The following is a 20816-nucleotide window of genomic DNA, read 5'->3' on the forward strand; positions in this document are numbered from 1 at the left end:
AGAGAGAGAGAGGGAGAGAGAGAGAGAGAGAGAGAGAGAGAGAGAGAGAGCATCGGCCAAATCCATCCTGTCTCAAACAGGCACTTTGCTGATGCAGTGAGGAGGGTGTGTGCAGCGGCAGCCGCATTAGTGTGTGGGTGGTGTGTGCAGTACATCTGCATGTGTGTGCTCGCTTATTGCGTGTTTCTCTGTCCGTTTCCGTGTGTGTGTGTGTGTGTGTGTGTGTGTGTGTGTGAATGAGGGGTGGGCGGGGGGGGTTAGGCAAAGACCTCTCTCATTCACAAAGTGAGCCATGTGGCGCTGGGCTGGTCCCTTTAAGAGGCATGTGTCAGAGTTTTCTACTAAGCCTGACTGCTGGAAAAAGGTGAGTGCTGATACATTATTCACAAGCAAGGACACACACACACACACACACACACACACACAAACCCTTTCTCTCTCACACACACGCTACATAACTGAAGGACATGAGTTGGGCAGTCATGAGTGTGCTGAGCCACGGAGAAGTGCGCTCATACGCACACGTCGACAAGCGAAGTTGATCAGTATGTCAGTCGTACATGAATGAGCATCTATACATCCTTTTTACACACACACACACACACACACACACACACACACATATATATATAGATATATATACACGCAGGCAGCAGAGGGGAGAAATACTCAGCCTTCTGTTATTCAGTGTGCATAATTTATAGCAGCCCCAGATCTCCCTGCTAATGACAGCACACTGGGGCATCTGCAGCACAGCAGCAATAGCAACAGCTAACTGGCATGGCTCTGTGTGTGTGTGTGTGTGTGTGTGTGTGTGTGTGTGTGTGTGTGGAGGTATAATGCTCTGTTGAGACAAGGACAGTGAGAGAGACAGAAGGAGAGAGAAACAGAAGAGAAAGAGACACACAGAGGGTGTCTGAAATAGACACAGATAACGCAACAAAGAGGGGAAAAAGGATGAGACAGACAAGTGAGGGACCTCTAACAACACACACACACACACACACACACACACACACACTCAAGTCTTGTCAAGTCACCGATTCAACCGGTGAATCTCCCGGACGTGTGTGTGTGTTCATATTAACATGCGTGTTAATCTGAGCGCCACCATCACCCTGACTTCAGCCGTAATCTGTTTTAATTAAAGTATCCACAAAGTGCTTTTTTCCTTTTCCGGCATGAACATGTGACTCACACGAAGAGGCTCTCTCTCTCATCTCATCTCTGGCTAACAGAGAAAACTGTTCACTGCAGACGTAAAAAGAGAGCCGTAACGAAAGCTTAAATTCACTGAGATCGGGATTAACGACGAGCTCAAGGGTGTGGCCTTTGGTTGGCTACGTCTCCTGTTGCAAGGATTGTTTTGACATGATGCCCCCACGGCACAAAAAAATCTCCTAATTCTTGGGATTTGGAGATCAATGCCACAGTGGGTTTTACCCTCCAGCTGTTGTACACACACACTGATGATGATGATGTGAGCCGTGAGCTCAGAGACGGCACGGTGCACGGTTAGCCCTGAAAAAATTATACCGCAGCTGATAAGGTGCCGGTGTTAGACACACAGTGTTCCGTGCACAGGTCAGGCAGTCAACATAGTCTCGTACGCATGCATACTAATCTGCAATTACACTTGGTAAACACATTTGATACCACTTATACATAATTATACACATTTTGCAGGCACACGCACGCACGCACATCTACATAGGCGCAACTTCCAATCTAGCACAAAATCACAACCCTCAATTTGGTTCTTGATTTTTGAGCGTTCTCAGATAGACATCACGGACGGCTCGGTCCGAATGATCACTGTAAAGGAACAGTTTGATAAATTAAAGAAGATATACTCATATGTTTGTGTGTTAGAGTGAGTGAAGCTTAGGCTGGAAATGTGAAGAAACACAAACACAGAACTCCTCGAAAGCTTAAAAATATCTGGTGGATCTGGGTTGTTTTCAGGAGTTTATGAATTTGTTCAGTACATTACGACGCCTCAAGCTATAGCGCAGTTTGCCAGATACAGTTGGTAAGCACAAGTTTTTGGTTTCGGAGGCACAACAGTGCCAAACTTGGCAACTTCACTGTGACAAGAGGAGGATGCAGCGCTGCATAAATTGTTGTTTTTTTACATTTCTGGCTACAAAAAAAAAAAGAGAGATGCTGGTAGGCTAACTAACCGCCTAACACAAAAAGCATGACGGATTTAAAGTAACGCCATAGTTATTTAGAGAATAGCAGTAAATTCACTTTTAGACACCGACTCGATGTAATAAAACTATCCCTGAACTCAGCGTTCTCACTCTCAGCGAGCGAAAAAAATAATAAGACTGGTTATTATTAGAAGTTTTACAGTATGCATTATTGCGGCATCTATTTGTAATCTCAAAGCTAAAGATCTCTCTCTCCTCCTCTGTGTGGCTGACTGACAGGAGGGCAGGCGAGAGCTGAACCACACACACACACACACACACCAAGCTACAGTCAGCTACAGCATGAAGAGAGAGAGGAAGAGAGTTGAGGTATGCAGCAGTGGATACAGCGTCAGTGACAGGAGCATGTTTGGGCATCAGATAAAGCTATTTTAGGAAAGAAACTGTCAATGTATCTCAAAAGGCATGCCAACAGCAGTGATCAGAGAAGACCTACATTACGCTTCAGACCGCCTGGGATGTAAGATAGGATTGGTTTGTACTTTTTTTAAAGATGGGAGAATGAGTGAGCCGTCCACACACTTTGGTTATTCTCACTGAATAAAAAACTGAATGAGGGGAAAAAAGGGTGAAGGCCAGTCGAAGCTCATACATGAGGTTGTCCAGGACGGAACAAAGATTCACTATTGATTGCTCAACACTTTTCCTGTAGCCTTGAAGAAAGTCTGCGCTCTTCTTTCCACGTTCGCTGCTGCTGCTGCTGCTGCTGCTGCTGCAGCCGGTTTCTGCAGAGCCTGATCTGCAAATTTCTCCTCATCAAGCCGGATTCTGTGTTTTTTTTTTTTTTGGTCCGAGGTGTGGATTGGAAAGGAGAGGTTATTGGATTAGCTATGGCAGAGTCAATAACATAAAGAGTAAGAGAGAAACCTGACTGCTCTCGCCCCATTTAATCAACACCGGCTCTGCTTTTTGGAAAGACGGCTCTGTTATCTTTTATAGTGCAAAAAAAAAAAGATTTACTGTCTCATAACTTCTCTCACAGCGAGGGGTGTAAATGTCAACATACACTGACAAAAAGTCTGAATCAAACCTCGAGACAGTAAGCGAATAACCAGTTGTTAGCTTTTTTTTATTAAAGATAACAAAACTAACAAATGTGATTTATTTAGCCCAGAAATATCAAGAACGGGTCAGAAACATAGGAAGCGCATCTGAACGATGTAGCTACTCGGTTTTAAAGGGCTGCTACACCTCGGCGCTGTGGCGTTTTACCACAATAAACACAACAAATAGTAAAGTACCATTATCCTCTTTATGTATTCAAACAGATAGCGTGTGCTGTCTGTCTCTGTTAAGCTGAGCTGCAGTGTTCTTGTTCATTAAGGAAAATCTAGAGCTGCATCCTCTATCTGTATCCATTCACATCTCCAGCTGGGTTGTCAAAGTGGGTGATGGGTGGACAGGTGTGCCTCCATTCAGAGTAAAGTGTAAAACACTCTGCTGTGACACAAGCACAGCTTTTTTACAACGGATATTAGTAACTGTGGTCCGGAGCGGCGCTATGATTTACATGTGTTGATGGAGATCTGTAGGGGCGTGTACAGGAGGAGTAGGCGTTCCGACAGTTCGTCTGTGATTGGCCGGCTGTGTTTGGACTCCGTTTGAGATTGGTTAGCCTCAGGGTGTGTGTCTGCAGACACACCCCTCTACCCCGGCCCATCTCTCTAAGCTAAGCTGCAGTTACTTCACTCTCTTTCTCTCTCACAAATTAAACTCTCCTTTACAGTATCCCCCTCGTGCACAACTTCAAGCTGATCGCTGGCCAGCCCCGGCTGTAGCTCATTCACCGGCTGCTCTGACATTACTGCATCCACCCGGTGAAAAGTGTCAGTGTAGCCCTCCGGAGTGAGCCACATATATATATATATATATCCTGATGTAGTCCTGGCCTGATAAGCAGCATTTTGCAGAGATATCCTGATGTAGTCCTGGCCTGATAAGCAGCATTTTGCAGAGAGAGGAGGGTCTTATTGTGTGTTTGTGATGCTCTCGTGGCCATTCAGAGGCTACTGGTTGCCACAGTGAGTCTATGGTGTCACCACACACTCTGCAGTGGCTAATTAGGTTGTGTTCCCTCTGTATATCTGGCTTTTGGTGTGTGTGTGTGTGCATACCGGGTGAATCAGCTCATAAGTGGGTATTCTCCTCTCCTGAGCTTATCCCTGCCTGGAAAAATGTGTTTCAGACTGAAGCCTGATTGCAACAGCACTGTCATAAATAAATGACTTGATAATTTTAGCATGTCACAGAGGTAAAAATAGAACATCACGTTGTGAGCTCAAATGCCGGATGAACCCTTTGTTAAGGAGTTTCTTCCTATTTAACACTTTGCACACGCTGCCGGGTTTGCACAGGAAATAATGAAGATTTTTGCATTTGAAGGATTCAAAGGTGGAAAAAAAACGAGTCACGTCACAGAGATGAAGGTTTACAGTGGCACACATGCACGGTTAAGATCCGCTCTTTTGTGCAGTTGGGTGAATTGTTGCCTCCACACAGCACACAGTAGTAGATGGCACCAATTGTAGTTACATCATCTCAGAAATCGGTGTAGCACTTTAAATAGTGAAAACACAACAGTCTGTGTGTCTTTTTAGGGGCTGTTATTAAAAGATCTGAGAGGCTTTTGCAGCTAGCGAATTAAATAATACACAAAATACATGAATCACAGTGTCCGAGACAGCTAATGAGGTAATTCTTTGGTAACAAAAGGGCTCGATTCAACTCTTTGAAATGTGAGAAAGAAAACCCTCGTCTCCGGACGCAGGTCTTCTGGTGTCGTGTTCGGATTGTTCATCCCAGAGACTCTTAAGCTAACAGAGTTTGTTGCAGGCCTTCCTGCTGCACACAAAAAAAGACGTTTATCGTCAAAGGGGAGTTTCTGCCGTTGCAACAAGTTGAGAGATTTGAACTGTTACCACCACCCACAGACTGTCACTGCAGTCAGTCAACGCCGGCACCGGCAGGATTGTGCCACAATTTTTTCCACCACCAGGTTCGACGTTTAATGTTGGCTGAAGGCGACTGTACAAAGTTTGGAAAGGAGGTTACCTCAAGACAAGGTTGCTGTCCCTGATTCCCATCACATGCTCTGCTTAACTCACACACACACACACACACACACACACACACACTGGCTTCCAACATGCATGCAGACCACTTCACTGTAATGATGTGATGATGCAGATCTTGCTGGAAGTTTCAGTATCCATCAGGATAAAGCTGCTGTTTGGGGGGGTTAAACCTCACACACACACACACACACACACACACACGTTTCCTGCCATGCTTCTCATTTCATTATGGGTGACCGGGTTATGCAGGGATTGAAGTGTCAATTGGTACCGGCGCGCATTCATGCATGCACGCATGCATATGCGTGTGTGTGTGCGTGCGCGCGCGTGTGTGTATGACATTATTATATAGACTGCACACGCGCACGCGCAGCCAGAGAGCAGTGACTGTCTCCTTACATCACTATGGCAGCTTCAGTGGCCCTTATAGTGCGGTGTGTGAATGCACGGCAGGTAGAACAGGCGGAAAGCCTTAAACTTACCGCAGTCCTCGCACAACACTCTCTCCACATCCTTCTTCAGCTCCGGCTCGCTGGCGTCCACAGGGGCGTACGATGCCTTGAATACCAAAGGTTCGGCGGTCGGGTCCATGAAAAAGATATATCTGTGGTCCTTCTCCACCGTGGTGCACGGGGCCTCGGAACCGAAGTCCCCGACGGTCACGAGCTGCTCCCTCTCGAGGCCGCCGCTGTTGACGGGCCACACGTCCAGCACTTTGACATTCACACTGTAGGGCTCCCGGGAGGAGACGTTCTCCGGGGAGGAGCGCACCTCGCCCTCGATGACCACGGTTGATCGGTACGCCTGGTCCTGGAGGGAGTTGAGACTCGGGGCGTAACAGGCGAAGGAGACCCCGATGACCAGCATGGAGAAATGCACTGGATCAAGCCTCATGCCGTCAGCCTGTGCTGTGCTGCAGTGCTGCTGGGCGGCGGAGCGAGCTGGAAGAGAGAGACGGCGGCGAACGGGCTCCGGCAGAGCAGGCAGGGCAGAGCGGCAGACCTTGTGGAAGTGTCCATGCCATCTGTGTCTGCCGCTGCTTTCCCCATACGGCTGCTGGCCTCGGATGGGGGGACACACCAGCCTAGGAACCGGAAACGGCCCGTTTCTGCATGCTTAAAAATGTGATTGCTGCATTCTCCTTCACCAAACCACCCTCCCCCCTCTTATCTCCCCTTTTCCTGAAAGGCAAAACAAGACTCGTAAATTAGCCTCCTTTCGAGTCCAGGGCTGAAACCTCTCTCTCTCTCTCTCTCTCTCTCTCTCTCTCTCTCTCTCTCTCCAGCTAATAGGCTAGCATCGCATGGGTGGGCGCATTGCCCCTCTCTCTCTCTCTCTCTCTCTCTGGAAAGGAAAAAAAAGCAGCTCGCTTCTTGCGCGCACAGGGGGAATCACACAAGAAACGATACGCACTCCACGCACCACGCACACCACGCACAAAGGCAAGGTCGGGTCCTTTTTTTTTATCCCCTATTTCGGTCCCCTCCCTCCTCCTCTTCTTCCTTTCCTTCACCTCCTCCTCTCCTCCACCTCTCCTGTGAATTTGTGAATCCGTTAAGTCTGAAAGTAAAAAAAAAAAAAAAAAAAAATTTGAAAAGAAAAAAGAAACGCGGAGCAGACGGACAGGATGATGATAGCAGCAGCGGTTATCCGGTGAGGCGATGTGCAACAGTAGCGCGCACCCTCCACCGCGTCCCCTGCGCCCCTCATCAAACGCGAGCGGCGGCTTACGTGAGCAAACATCACCTGCCGGTCACTGGCGTCGGCTCCGCCACGTCCTGCGCAAACACCCTAATGACCCGGGCACCCACCGACCAAACCGCATGTGACCATGCCGGTCGACTTGTGTTGGGGGGAAAGAAAAAACCCTCGTGCTGGTGGTGGTGGTAGGTGAAAATCACGCACGCAGAGTGCACGACACAGAGTGTGCGTCTGTAAGCCAAGCCCTGCACGCGCCCACTGTGGATCCCAGTGCAAAGAGTGCAAAGAGAGGCTATAGGCGACTACTACCACACTGCGGATAGTTGTTGCGATGACTAACGCTGCGAATTCTCTCAATGGATTCCTCAGCATGCGCGAAAGGAGAGGCACTTCGGCTTTAAATGCCCTCCGACATGCACACGCTGCAGGAGAGCACACCCAGAAACATTTCCAGCACTGTTATTCGAGTCATTGCAGTTCACTGATATTGCCCTGGGATACTGTACGGCTTTAACGACTCTATGGCAACGTGGGGGCACCAAAAAACCTGCAAAGACTTCAATCTTTTTATCCAATCCTGCACAGCTACAGCTGATAAAACCACTTCTTCATTGGTACACCTCCACCAATGAAACGAGAGCTTTGCACGACGATATGCTTTTTTTTTTTTAATGGTGACCACAAGTACCCCTCCTCCTCCATCCATAGCAAAAAAAAAAAAAAAAAACAGCACCTGCCTCCATCCTCTGTATCCATCAACAGACCATTCATAAGATTTTTTTCTCCCCCCCACTCCACCCCTCTTCCCTGTACGGAGCTGTGCTGCCCTTCGTTAGAGGCAGAAGCGTTTCATTGTCCACGCTGAAAGGTATTAAAGAATGTTATTAGGGGCACTCGGACAGGTTCTTTCTTACTATAGATGACTAGAGATGATTAAAGGAAGCCATTTCATCACGTATGGACCTCATCCCCCGTTTCACCATCAGCAAAGGGTCACATGGGACCAGGTGCTGAGAGCCCCTGACAGGTTTAGTGCTCAGTTCCAACAGGCCAATCACATGACTGAAGGCCACGGTGCAATGAAGGGGACGTCTCCTCGAAGCATGTGTCCTTCTTTACTCTATTTATAACCAAAGAGCCGAAGAGGCGACCCTCTTTCACCGGGTTCAAACTCTTTTATATTGTGACCACCCCGCTTTGCAACATGGAAACGCCCTTCAAAGTGTGTGTTGGGTGTTATCTGTCCTGAACCCACTCCCCACCTTCTTCTTTCCCTTCTGCCACTCATTCACCGATCTGTTCTCTCCTTTCATTCATTCATTCAGTCGCTTGGGCTTTCCCACTCGGAGGACCTCGCGCACAATTTAAGTATTCCAAATTAACCCTTGAAAGCAAATCATTTGTTGACAAAGCGAAGGGGAGGAGAAAGAAACGATTCCCTGACTGACCCCCGAGGAGGACTGCCTCTATGATTCCCCTGATACCGTGCTGAACCTGTGGGAATTATCAGGGGCTGAGCAACAGCGTCTCAGCGGTGGTGTTGATGAGGTCACTCAGATTAGCCCTCTCACGACAGACTTCCCTCCAAACTGTGATGCTGCGTCTCGTCTGTGAGGCTAAAACATACTTGTCTTAGTGACACAGCGGCCCTTTTTATTACAGTTATATGTCTTCGTACAGTTGTCCCAGATTTCCTCTTTGCCCGTCCTCTTTCCCTCATTTCCCAACATCAGCGGTACTACCTGAGCAAACTCAACCCACCATCCGAGGAGCACGGTGGAAATGTCTGACATATTTAACCTTTCCATTTCAGGTTAACTCCCTTCTTTACAGTCATCCGTCAATTCAAACTTATATACGGGGTTAAATTAATGTTTAGGCTTTAATATAGGCGTATCTGATGTGCTGATAGAATTTATATGATTTGTGTCATTATTCGGCCCTACGGGGTGAATCGTGTCATATTAAGGCTGATCCCGACACAATTCTACAACAAGTTTACGATTAAAGTGTATGGTGTTATTCCCTTTAATATAAACATGTTTAAAACCCTAAAAATGTTAATTATCATCCAATCATTGGCGCACATCGTTCTTCTACTGAGGGTTAGGGTTCATGAGGGCCCAGATCTCTAACCTCACCTACACATGTTGTTGCTGTTGTTGTACCTATATGACCTTTAACAGTACCCGGAGAGAACCCACGCAGACACATTGAGCACATGCAAATCCAGACGTTAGAGTCCAGAAGGCCCAGATCTCTTCCCTCACCTGGGACGTTGTTGTGTAAGTCGCGCACTTATCTGACCTTAACGGCAGGATTTGTCAAAGGTTTTCAATAGTACGCAAGTGCTAAAACAAAAGTCATCTGGAAAAAGTACATGTAGAGCTTTATAAATGTTGCAGCAAAATATGAACTGTTTAGACTGGTTTCTACTTTCTGTGTACATTTAATGTGTGTGTGAATTCACACAGTGTTTTCTTTGTTTCAAATTGATGGTCCGAGATCTAAGTTAAAAAGTCTTTTCACTGATGACCAGGAGTAGGAGGGGAAGGGGAGGAAGCCGAAGTACCCGAGAGAAACTCCAGGGGTTCATGAGGCCGCAGATCTCTTAACCTCACCTGGGACGTGTTGTTGTTACTGCTCCATCTTATACGACCTTCAACGGGAGGACTCCGTCATTTCATGTATGTAAATTTACTTTTTTTTCTGACAATTTGATGGCGCAGATCAACTGTTGCCCATAAAGTTGGAATAACATATTTTTTTCCTCTTCTCTGAAATGATTGTGATTTATTCTCGATCGATAAACTTTACTGATCGATCTCTTGCAAACACCTCACAGTGAAAATTAAACCCGAGAGTATAAATAATGTAATTATTCCAACTTTATGTGGTGGACAGTGTATGTTTTTTATTCTCTGGCACTGGTGATGTCGAAGATAGAAATAAGCTATTTAAGACTTCACGAAGATATTTCAGTGAAGGAGTAAAATCTGCTTAAAACACTGACTGAGAATGATACAATTTAACTGGTAATCAACATACATCTCTCCTGTACAATTAATAAATTTGATCCTGATATACTTGATCTATTTCGTTGTAACGCACCTTTTTGCTAAGTTATGTATTTTGGGCATTTATCCAGATGACTGTACTTTATCCTGTAAGGAAAGAAAAAAGGTTGACTTCTGTTTACTACAGGCCAAACGTTGTATTACATTGTGTTGGAACAATGTCGGCTGCCCCTCTTTTAACCACCGGTTAAATAACTTAGAGGCTAAAGAGGGCTTCTGAATTTTACAACATTTGAAAGTTATTTCTGGAACTGTTGAGGAAAAGAGACATGGAGGAGGCGTGGGAAATAAGATAATGAAAATATCTAATTAGTTGTGACCTAATATTCAGTTGCACAGAATCTTTTGACAAATTATTATTTTTATTTTGTTATTTTGCTATCTACTTATTTAATTATTCATTTATTTTTGTCTTTTTCGTATTATTATATTTTAAATTATTATTTTCATTACTGCCGTATGTTTAGGATGTTTTAACTGTTGGATGTTGTTGTATTAACACAAAAAAAACAATAAATATATGTTTATCTATTTATTTATTTGTCTATTTAGAGTCACCAATTAACCTATTAAGTGCATGCCTTTGGACTGTGGGAGGAAGCTGGAGAACCCGGAGAGAACAGACACGGGGGGGAGAACATGCAAACTCCACAAACCCTGTGAGGCGACTACTGCACCACCACCACCACCACCCTTTCACAAGTCCAATCACAGGATAATGACTCATGATGCTTCACAGTGTATCAGCCCCCTCCCTCACACAGCTCCTGTCATCTGCCAGTTCATTCATAAGTTTCTCCTTCACCCTGCTCCCTCCCTCCTCTATAGGGACTGTCTGGGGGTCCCTGTCCATGGTGCTGAAAGCCCCAAACAGCTGTCCGTGGTGCTGAAAGCCCCCAAACCAAATATCCACGTGTCCATGAGTCTGGCTCCTTGTTCTGCCTTTTAATAGTTTTCAAAGTGTTTGCAGACAGGTGTGATCTTTATTGAAGTGCAACCTCTCATCCATCCATCCATCCATCCATCTATCCATCTATCTATCCATCTATCTATCTATCTGTGTTGATGTTGTACTGCAGTGTTTCAGGCTCACATGGGTGGGGGTTAACTTTCACTTGCATTACACCGGCTCCACTAAAGGCTGGAGTGGAAAATCCTTGCAAAACGTTGCAAAGGCAGCGTGAGGTGTCTTGAACGCAGCCCTGCTCGGAGTACTACAGTAACACTGACTACAGTTGCTTTCATTTTTTTTTTTTCTCTCTCCTCCTTCCTCCTCTTCTCCTCTCCTCTCCTCTCGCGATAGAGCGGCGGAGTGGTTTGACGGGCAGTCGAGGTTGCAGCAGGCAGAGGGAGACGGTGGAAGGTAAAGCAGGGAGGCAGCATCATGGCGGACAGAGACAGTGGCAGTGACCACGGAGGGCCCACCGCAGGCCCCGGCTCGCTGCCCCCGGGTGCGATGGGTGCCATGTCCCGGCTGCAGCACGACACCGAGGAGCTCGCCTCCAAGCGCGTCGACATCCAGAACAAGCGCTTCTACCTTGACGTGAAGCAGAATGTTAAAGGCCGCTTCCTAAAGATAGCCGAGGTCGGGGCTGGGGGAAACAAGAGCCGCCTCACTCTCTCCATGTCGGTCGCCGTGGAGTTCCGCGATTATCTCGGGGACTTTATCGAACATTACGCCCAGCTGGGCCCGACCAACCCGGACATGGTGCAGGATGAGCCCCGGCGGGCGCTCAAGAGCGAATTCCTGGTGCGGGAGAATCGGAAATATTACATGGATCTGAAAGAGAACCAGAGGGGGCGGTTCCTGAGGATCCGGCAGACCGTTAATCGGGGGCCCGGATTGGGAAGCGCGCAAGGCCAGACCATCGCTCTGCCGGCGCAGGGTCTCATCGAGTTCCGCGACGCTTTGGCCAAACTCATCGACGACTACGGCGTGGACGAGGAGCCGGCGGAGCTCCCGGAGGGCACCTCGCTCACGGTCGACAACAAGCGCTTCTTCTTCGACGTGGGCTCCAATAAGTACGGGGTCTTCATGCGGGTCAGCGAAGTGAAGCCCACGTATCGGAACTCCATCACGGTTCCGTGCAAAGTGTGGTCCAAATTCGGCAACACCTTCTGTAAATACGCGGAGGAGATGAGGAAGATCCAGGAGAGGAGTAGAGAGAAGCGGGCCTCGGAACTGCTACCTGAGGGCCCGCACGGCGGGGATGACGGCGACGATGACTGACGCGGAGACAGAGACAGAGAGAGAGAGAGAGAGAGAAGAGACGTGAGACACCGAGACAAAACTGAACTATGAGAGAGAAAACCGAGACTTTTAACTGTAAAATAGAAAGAGAAATTTCCAAGGGAATCACCCGACACACACAACCTCCACAGACATGGCAGCACCTCTGCTGTCTCCTCGCTCATTTTACTGGATGTCACCCCACTTACCACCCATGTAACAGTAAGCCGCTGCTATTCAAGGATTGAACTGTAAGATATGAACTTGTTTCCTACTTGATTTAAAAGAAGAAAAACAAAACAAAACAAACGACAATGAACAGAGTGTTTATATCTCTATAAAACGACAGATTTTGCACACATCAAAAAAGAAAGAAAGAAAGAAAGAAAGAAAGAAAGAAAGAAAGAAGCTATTTCGAGATGAGATTTTCAAAAAAGTGGTCATATGCTAAAAGATTTAAATCCAACATAAGAAACCAGAGGTCTATTATATGAAATGACAGTCTTCATGTAGAACGAATATTTGACATCAGCACAAAGAGAATATATTATGGACTTTATGAGAAACCAAAATCTGATACCAGATGTATAGTTTATTATAAAACAAACGAAAAAAAAAAGGTACGCAGAAATAATAAATATGAAAGCGCTCTTTAAATAAAAAAGTGTATGAACGCAGCACTCACAGGCCTGTAAACACCTGTCAGCATGCGTGTGTAAAAGGCTCATGTTTTGAAAAAAGAAGTTTGGCAAAGTTAGGCTATTAGTCTTTATAAATATGACCTGAACAGTAGTGAGGCTATAAAACGAGAAGCATTTCTAAATCACGCCATTGTTTGGAAATGTGGAGACTTCTTTAACGAGTTGGAATAGCCTATTTTGTGCGCCTCAAACAAACAAACAAACAAACAAACAGACAAACAAACAGACAGATGGGATAAAACTCTTTATCTCGGAGCTACTATATTGATATCAACCCTCTTGCACCATGTCCATATAAACTTAAATGAGAAAAAAAAAGTGCTAACTTAGATGTACTAATTATGATTTTGTGAATCAGCTGTAAAAAAAAAAAAAAAGAAGAAAAAAATCCTTATTAAGATACCCACGTTTTCTGTGGGTTCAGTTTTTTCTGTTACTTTTTGTTTAGTTTTTATTTTTGTTTTGTTTTTGTTTTTTTCCTCTGGGATTTGGGGGTGGGTGTGGGGTGGGGGATGCAGAAAAAAAAAAAATCAAGGTCCGCTCGTTGGGGGGGAAACAAACAAACAAACAAACAAAAAAAATACAAAGACGCGTCTGCGCAGCGCGCGGCGAGGCAACGCATCCTCTCTGACGTCAATACGACCCGTGCCTTATACACTCCACTCGTTTACGTGTTCTCACGTGGATGGTCTGTGACCTCGACCGCTGTACGTTTTCATTTTTACGAGTGCTGTTAATGTAGGCCCGAAATATGTACTCACCACGGCAAGCGGGATTCACTCTAAACACACACACAGACACAGAAACACACACATATAAACACACACACACACACACACACCGTTGCCGCAAGTGCGTGGAGCATGGGTGGTGGCAACAGCAAAAAAAGTAAACGCTGAAAAAGAAAAACAGGCTGCCGGGAAGCTCAGGGGACCGCGATGGTAGTGGGCAGAAACAAAGCTGGAAGGAAAGATAAAGATGTACGCTCTGTGGGGTGAGGTGGTGGTCGGGGGGGCCCCGGTTTGTTACAGCACCCCAGAGCCCTAGAATCCCTAGCAGCACTCCTGGCAATGGTGGTCTCTCGCAGAGTAGAGAGATGTGTCTTCCTGGAGCGGGAGAAAGACCCAGGACGACAGCCACGCCGCGTGGCAGCACTGGGTCAGAGACAGAGATTCATCCGGAGATGTTACAGGTGGTTTTGCACACCATATGCACCATGATGTAAAAAAGAAACAACAACAACAAACGAACAGCAACAGAAACAAAAAAAAAAGCGACTGGATGAGGCTATTCGTCTATTCGTCAGAGCTGAGATGGATGCTGTTAAAGAGCCAGCCAGGCCAGCCGGCCGGTCCCGTGTCGTCAGTGTGAGTGCAGTTCAGTGGATGTAGAGGCCTATCAGTGCAGGGCCGAGGCAGTATCTATCTCTTTATGGTGCTATAGCCCCTTGATCGCTCCATGGGGGGCCTCGCCGCTCAGAATATGTCACTTTTTTGCATTATTTTTAAGTTCTCTTTTCTCCACGTTTATGTTTGTCCAAGAAAAAAAAAAAAAAAAAACGTGTCAGGTTTCTCCCTCCCAGGCAGAGAGGACCAGGCAAGTGTAGGACTCTTCATATTAGTGTGCAATATTGTGGACGTGCCAATAGCGGCATTGTATCACGTGTATAGACTATAAAAAGAAAATGTATAGGCTATGTGATCGGTAGATATTTTGAAAGCATGACGATGAGGTTGATGCATCTGCGTTATGTTATTATTTTTGTTTTTTTTTCCGAAATGTGAAGTCTTTTTCTTCTCAAGCACTCGCTGCGAGTTGTGAAGGGTCACGACTAGGTAGTACTGTCACGTTCTGTAAACCAGTAGGCTGCCTTGTCCCGTCTATCAGTGCGCGTAGACTAGTTCGGGTGTTTTACGTCCCTTTACCGGAGATCGACCCCTTTCCCCTCCTCGTACACGCACACACAGTCAGCGACCTCGAAGAGTCTCCGTGTCAGCCTCTCTGCAGTGAGAGCGGCCTACGCAGAAGTTGAATAGTATCTTGGCTGAAACACACACACACACATATACACAGTCTCTCCCTGTTGAGGCCCCATGTTGCTATCTGAGTGTTTGGGAGGCCTCTAAAGTATTTTGAATGGTGTCTAGAACTGCACAAGGCCTCCTGTCATTGGAAGCCAGGAAACTGTGTGTATGGAGTCTAAGCTTGACCTCTCTCTCTCGCCTGGGACTGCCGATTGCAGGACAGGTGAACTGCCATTTGACTTTGTCTGCGGTTTCACTCGAGTTAGGCGATAGCGATCGGGCCGCAGCACGACCCCAAAGGACAGGGGGGGTTTGTTGTTTTTACAACGAGGATGTGTGCAGGCTCCGATCCTCTTCCCCCTTACTCAGCATCCAAATTCCCAAATTCGCCCTGCCAGAGACACACACAGTCTATTCCTTCTTCTTTTTTTTTTTGACCCGATCGACCTCTAGGCTTAAACACAGACGTGCTACTTAACAATCAATATGCTCCAAGTAGTTAGCTATCAGCTTTATTTAAATCAGGTTGGCCTACAACAGCTTAATGCGGACTGAGCCTGGTCACAGGCCCCCGCGTCAGACTGGCATGCCATCTAGGTGGCACAAAGGGGAAATACAGACTGCATGGATTGCAGCTTTAGAGGCCTCGGCTGAATAAAAGCTGTTAATGTAGTTACAGACTGGGGCCTGCCAGACATGTGGGATAAGTCGAGGCTAGACTGAAGCGAGAACTCCCCCCGAAGCACACCTGGGCCTATCAGACGTCCTCGAGAGGAATTGATCTGTGTTCGATTGGGCATGCCTGCATCGACAGAGCCAAAAACAAAACAAAAAAATTCCCATCTGTTCCACGCTGGATGTTCTTTGGCCCAGGTTTGTTTGAGTGCTGGTGAAAGGCCTGATGAAGCCTGGCACCGCACCGCAGGGGCTTACCGGCATCAGCCTACCACGACCTACTGACCCAGCTGTCAGACAGATCCAGTTAGGACTTTCCTCTCTGTTTGGGAGAAGAACAGGAAATCTTTTTCCCCCCTTCTCTCTCTCTCTCTTGCAGAGATGATTATATTTCCACACACTGCCCTGTGAATTATAAAAAGCCTATTTCCATTAAACACACGTACAAGCCACCTATGACTATGTGCTCGGGAAAAGAAAAAAAAAAAAAGCACATCTGAGGTCAATCTGAGTTCACCTGCCTGTTGTGATACAGCACTTATTCCCCAAAGTGTTCTAGCTTTAGCTTGATTGAATTTAGGCCTCCAGGAGGCTACATGCTACATGAAGACTGGAAATACAACACTTCCTTTTTGTTTTTTTCTTTTTGTTTTCCTCTTTCTCTAATGGCCAAATATAAGGAGAGCCCTCGTAGAGTTCACCTTGTGAATGCCTCACTCTGTGAAAACGCACACATTTTCTTAACGATTCAAAAGAGAGGAGTCGTTTTTGTTACCGACCAGGTGATACTGGATCAGTTTTTTTTGTTTTTTTTTTAAGCGCAGAACAATTCAGTTGTGAAACATGACTCGTCCATTTTGGGTCGGAGTTACAGTGGAAGAAGAAGGAGAAGGGGAGTGGAGGAGGAGGAGGAGGAGGAGGGGGGTGATGCTTGTGATTTTTTTTTTTTTTTTGCTGGAAAACAGTGTGATCGAATCTCGTTTGTGAGAGATCACCCAGTGTCACACGGCAAAAAAAAAAAGAAGAAAAAACCCGAGTGACCTTGCAGCCATGTTGTGCCCAACATTACACGGTCATCCATTTACTGGGACTCAAATGCAAAACGCTAGGCAGATGTTTCATGTCTTGTTTTCTGTATGAAGCGTGTACGGGGGTTGATGGTGCACTGGAGCTGTTGGCATCGATGAGAATCAGGGTTTGATTTGTGATACAGCGGCAGCCATCGTAGCATGACGACGTTTATCCTGCCTTTTTGTCCGTTAAGCTTCTTCTCTTCGGTGACGGTTAGGTGACCGGATCATTCCTTAAACATTTAAAAATCAAAAAGTGCAGCAGTCGCTACTTGTTGCAGGTACTCACAGGACAGACTGCTATGATGGCTCCAGCTGTAGGTACTACATCTGCTTGTTCCTCCTGTCTCGAAACAGGGACATTATTCAAGTTTCTGACTGCATTGCCACATTGACATGACTTGTCACACACACACAAACACACATAAATGTGGACTGTGGCTTGCCGCCTCTACCAAATTAAAACAGACTGAACTTCTACAAGGTGTTCCAGACAACCAAATCTGCTCTGTTTCTGGTTTCAGTGTTGTAGTCGTTCATTGGCCATTCCTGGTTAATCACACAGCCAATCGCAGCCTCTGGTCAAAGCCAAGCACTATATGACTCATCACAAAACCACTGACAGAGGAGCTCATTCAGCACGTCTTCTGTTTGCACACGCACCGAGTAGTAGGGTCCATCATGTTCGCAGACTGTATAGGCTACTGTTGTGTATAGTTATAAAGACGTTCTTTGAAATGTTTTGAAGATGTTGGGAAACGGATCCTGGATTTTAAGGGGTGGGGTCAATGCACAATGGACATATCCCATGTCACCGTTTGGTCTAAATCCCTTTACCATCCCCATATGAGATAATATGTTGTATCTTTCAAAAATATTTTATCTGTGGCGTGTGTGTGTGTATATATATATATATATATATGGTTTGTTATATATGATGCTCCTCCTTTCAGAAAAATATAACATGTAAACAGGAAAAACATATTGCTGTTTTTTTCCTTTGTATTTTATACTTACAGAAAGCATTGAGTAAAAATGGATAAATACTTGCACTTTAGATATATTAAGAAAAATAAAAATCTGCATATTATTTTTGATAGGGATCTCACATTCAAAGAGTATAAATTACAGGCTTTGTGACTATTGCTGGACAGAGATGTATTGAGTTCTACTTATTGAAGTATATTTTGTCTGTGTGTCAGAAGGTTTACTAAAGTAAATTGCATGATAAAGTAGTGCTACACCGATATTGTTCTTTTTTTAGTTGGTAAAAATGTCTGAAAACTGTGATAACAACCCTCTTGTATCATGTTTAACCTCTCCTCAACCCCTTCTAGAATATTTCTTACTGAAATATGGCCTTTCCTGACTACATGACGATGGTGCTTACTTTGGCTTTGACATCAAGCTCATCCTATACATCTCAAACATCATCATAACTCGCGTCTTTACACTTCATTACTTTCTGTTATGTACTCTCACTACCTTATTAAATTTCCGTTGATGGCAAAAAAAAAAGAAAAAAGGGTGTGCTGTTTTGTACATTGCTGTTTGTTTTAAATGTTGGGGGAGCCTTGTTGTCTGAAAAATGACTAATCGCGCAATAAAAAGTCATTCCACACGGCGTCCCTGTCTCTGCACAACTGTCTCAACACTACAGTCAACCACGTTCAGCAGGGACGAGCTCCATAAATGAATCAGAAAATTAAAGAGAAACGTATTAAAACTGTGTTTCTAAAACTTTTTAGAAAGAAAGAATTTGGCTCTCCAAGTGTTACCGTTATGACAGAGGTGAAAATGCAATCGACCCTGTTCAGTTACAGTTTACACAGGAGGCAGTTCATTTGGTTAAGAAGACTGAACTGGAACAAAACCAGAACTAACCCGTGTGGAAAAGGCGTACTCCTGATCCTGACACTTCTGTTTTACCTGCACGTCGCATTTTAGACGTGTGCTACCTGAATTAACGAGACAATTAAAGTATTACAGTATTGTTGTAGTATTCTGTTGAATAATTAATTTAATCGAAAAATATATTTCAGAGATTCCTCCGTGTATCACTCAAGGGAACTCACGTACCAACAGGGGTAGTTTGAGAACCAATCTATAAAAAATATCCATCGTCTGTTCCTCAGACGTCCACTATATATATATATATATATTATTATCTATATATATTCTATATATATATAGTAAAGACAAGAAAAGACAATGAATGGGATGACCTGCCTATACTCGTGGAAAACTTTAGAGGGATTATCCCTGTCTGTTGTCCTTCTTGATGTATTAATGATTTAAAAAACTCACAAACACAACAGTACGGAAACAGTGGATGACTTCAAAGATTTCAGATATGTGCTTTTGACTTCTATGTGGAAATCAAAAGGTAAGATTGTTGCCACAGGAGTAAAGATGACACTCTAGACAGAACAACAACAGGTCGGCGCACCAAAAGCAATAAAACTAAACGGTACCTCGTGTTGAATTCTCAGCTATTGTGAACCAAACTTTACAACCAGCAGGGAGTTGTGGGAACACATTGAACTTTTATAAGATTTTTAAGATGAAAATAATTTAGTTGACATTATAAATTAGACATTGCTGATATGAACAGACATGACTGACTCAAAGAATGCCTTGCCTGACATGTAACAGGCTGATTTAAATTTAACTTGTCATATGAAGAGATGACTTTAAAAAATACAGTTCCTCCTTTTTGAGTTTTGCAGTCATCTGTTCGGTATCATACTAATGCGATTAAACTCGAAGGAGAGCTCAGTGTACTGGGGTTATTTTAAAAAGCTTCAGGAGTAGAAACATGTTGTACTCACCTTCCAAGGAGCAATATCAAGACAAAAAGCACTTCTTAACGCGTGTCTGGTCCACTGACAGTATAAAGAATGGACGCTGTATTCGTCAAGAGTTGATGTGAAGCTCAGATTGTGGAGGCAAAGACGTGGATCATCAGGTGAACCTGAATAACGCCTGGGTGCGCAAACAAGCCACCTGTAACAGCACCCACCTGTCAGTCTGTTAATATGTAATTTTAACCCTTGAACAAATGTGTTATTTAAATTTCACCCTCAGTACAGTTGTCATGAACGGGGGAAATTAGCTATAGAGAGCAAAATATTTTATTTCTGCTTTGAAGTTGGACATTTTAACATGATGGCTTATTAAGTTTGACTCGTTCTGCAGCCAGCCTCAAGTGGACGTTTGAGGAACTGCAGGGTTTTTTTTTTTTTGGCTTTACTTCACAGTCATGGAGGTTCCCGCTTTGTCTGGTCGCTACATAACCATAGTAATAATTTTGTTAAATTAAATTAGCCAGCCTGTAAATTATCTTACACTTTTTATTCTGGTAACTCATAGCATGTTAATAAAGTGAAAAGAATAAGACGTCCCTGACAATTTGCATTTTGCCATGACACAGCAGGAGAAACACAGGTGTTCTGAATTAAATTAATTAACTACCTTTAATCATGAGCTTACACAGTAGCGTGTCACAGTAGCTTCCTGGGACGCTTCACTGACAGGTAGGTGCCATTACAGGTGGCTTTGTTTGAGCGCCCAGGCGTCACTCAGCCCACCTCGAATCCGCCGATGATCTTTGCAGATTATTTTCTGTCATTAAAATGTCGCCATGAGAGCATGAACACCGCGAACAGACTTCTGCAGGTGAGTTACTTCACCTGACACGTTTGGGGCTAAAAAACAAACAAACTTTAGCTTTCTCTTAAAGCGACAGGCTCACCTCTGAACTCTGGCTTGTTGTGGATGTAAAGCAGGCGTGTCCAAAGTATGGCCCGGGGGCCAATCACGGCCCGCGGTCAGATTCGTTTTTATATTATTACATATTATATTATTTTATTGTCAGACACAACGAAGCATTTGAACCTCTAAGGACATAACTTCTGGTGTTATATATATCTGTAGATGTGACACAAAATATTACTTTCTGAATGATTTTGTTAAAGAGAAGAGCAAGAGTGACACGATTTAAACTTAAATGTTAACAGACAATACTCATAATAAGTCATGTTTAGAA

The 20816-nt window shown here is 44.9% G+C and overlaps 2 protein-coding genes across 4 annotated transcripts in view; one reads left to right on the plus strand and one right to left on the minus strand.

Annotated features, from left to right (window-relative positions):
- Window positions 1-20579, minus strand: part of nrg2b (neuregulin 2b) — a 64484-nt gene extending 43905 nt beyond the window's left edge. For 2 of the 3 annotated variants that reach the window (XM_027277687.1, XM_027277682.1), the window contains exon 1: window positions 5773-6763. In XM_027277687.1, coding sequence (XP_027133488.1) covers window positions 5773-6184 — 412 coding nt within the window. In that variant the 5' untranslated portion in view covers window positions 6185-6763. Of the gene's footprint in view, window positions 1-5772; window positions 6764-20522 lie in introns of those variants that run through there. The other variant, XM_027277695.1, reaches the window with a different exon arrangement.
- Window positions 11128-13376, plus strand: purab (purine-rich element binding protein Ab). Its single transcript, XM_010732867.3, has one exon. The coding sequence runs from the start codon at window positions 11453-11455 to the stop codon at window positions 12296-12298; it is 846 nt and encodes a 281-aa protein (XP_010731169.1). The 5' UTR covers window positions 11128-11452; the 3' UTR covers window positions 12299-13376.
- Window positions 20580-20816: the final 237 nt, after the last annotated feature.

The sequence above is a fragment of the Larimichthys crocea genome, chromosome I (genome assembly GCF_000972845.2).
Source record: "Larimichthys crocea isolate SSNF chromosome I, L_crocea_2.0, whole genome shotgun sequence".
Lineage (NCBI taxonomy): Eukaryota > Metazoa > Chordata > Actinopteri > Sciaenidae > Larimichthys > Larimichthys crocea.

Bases quoted from the DNA above. Each gene is read 5' to 3' on its own strand.
- purab (XM_010732867.3), top strand. From the start codon at position 11,453: ATGGCGGACAGAGACAGTGGCAGTGACCACGGAGGGCCCACCGCAGGC.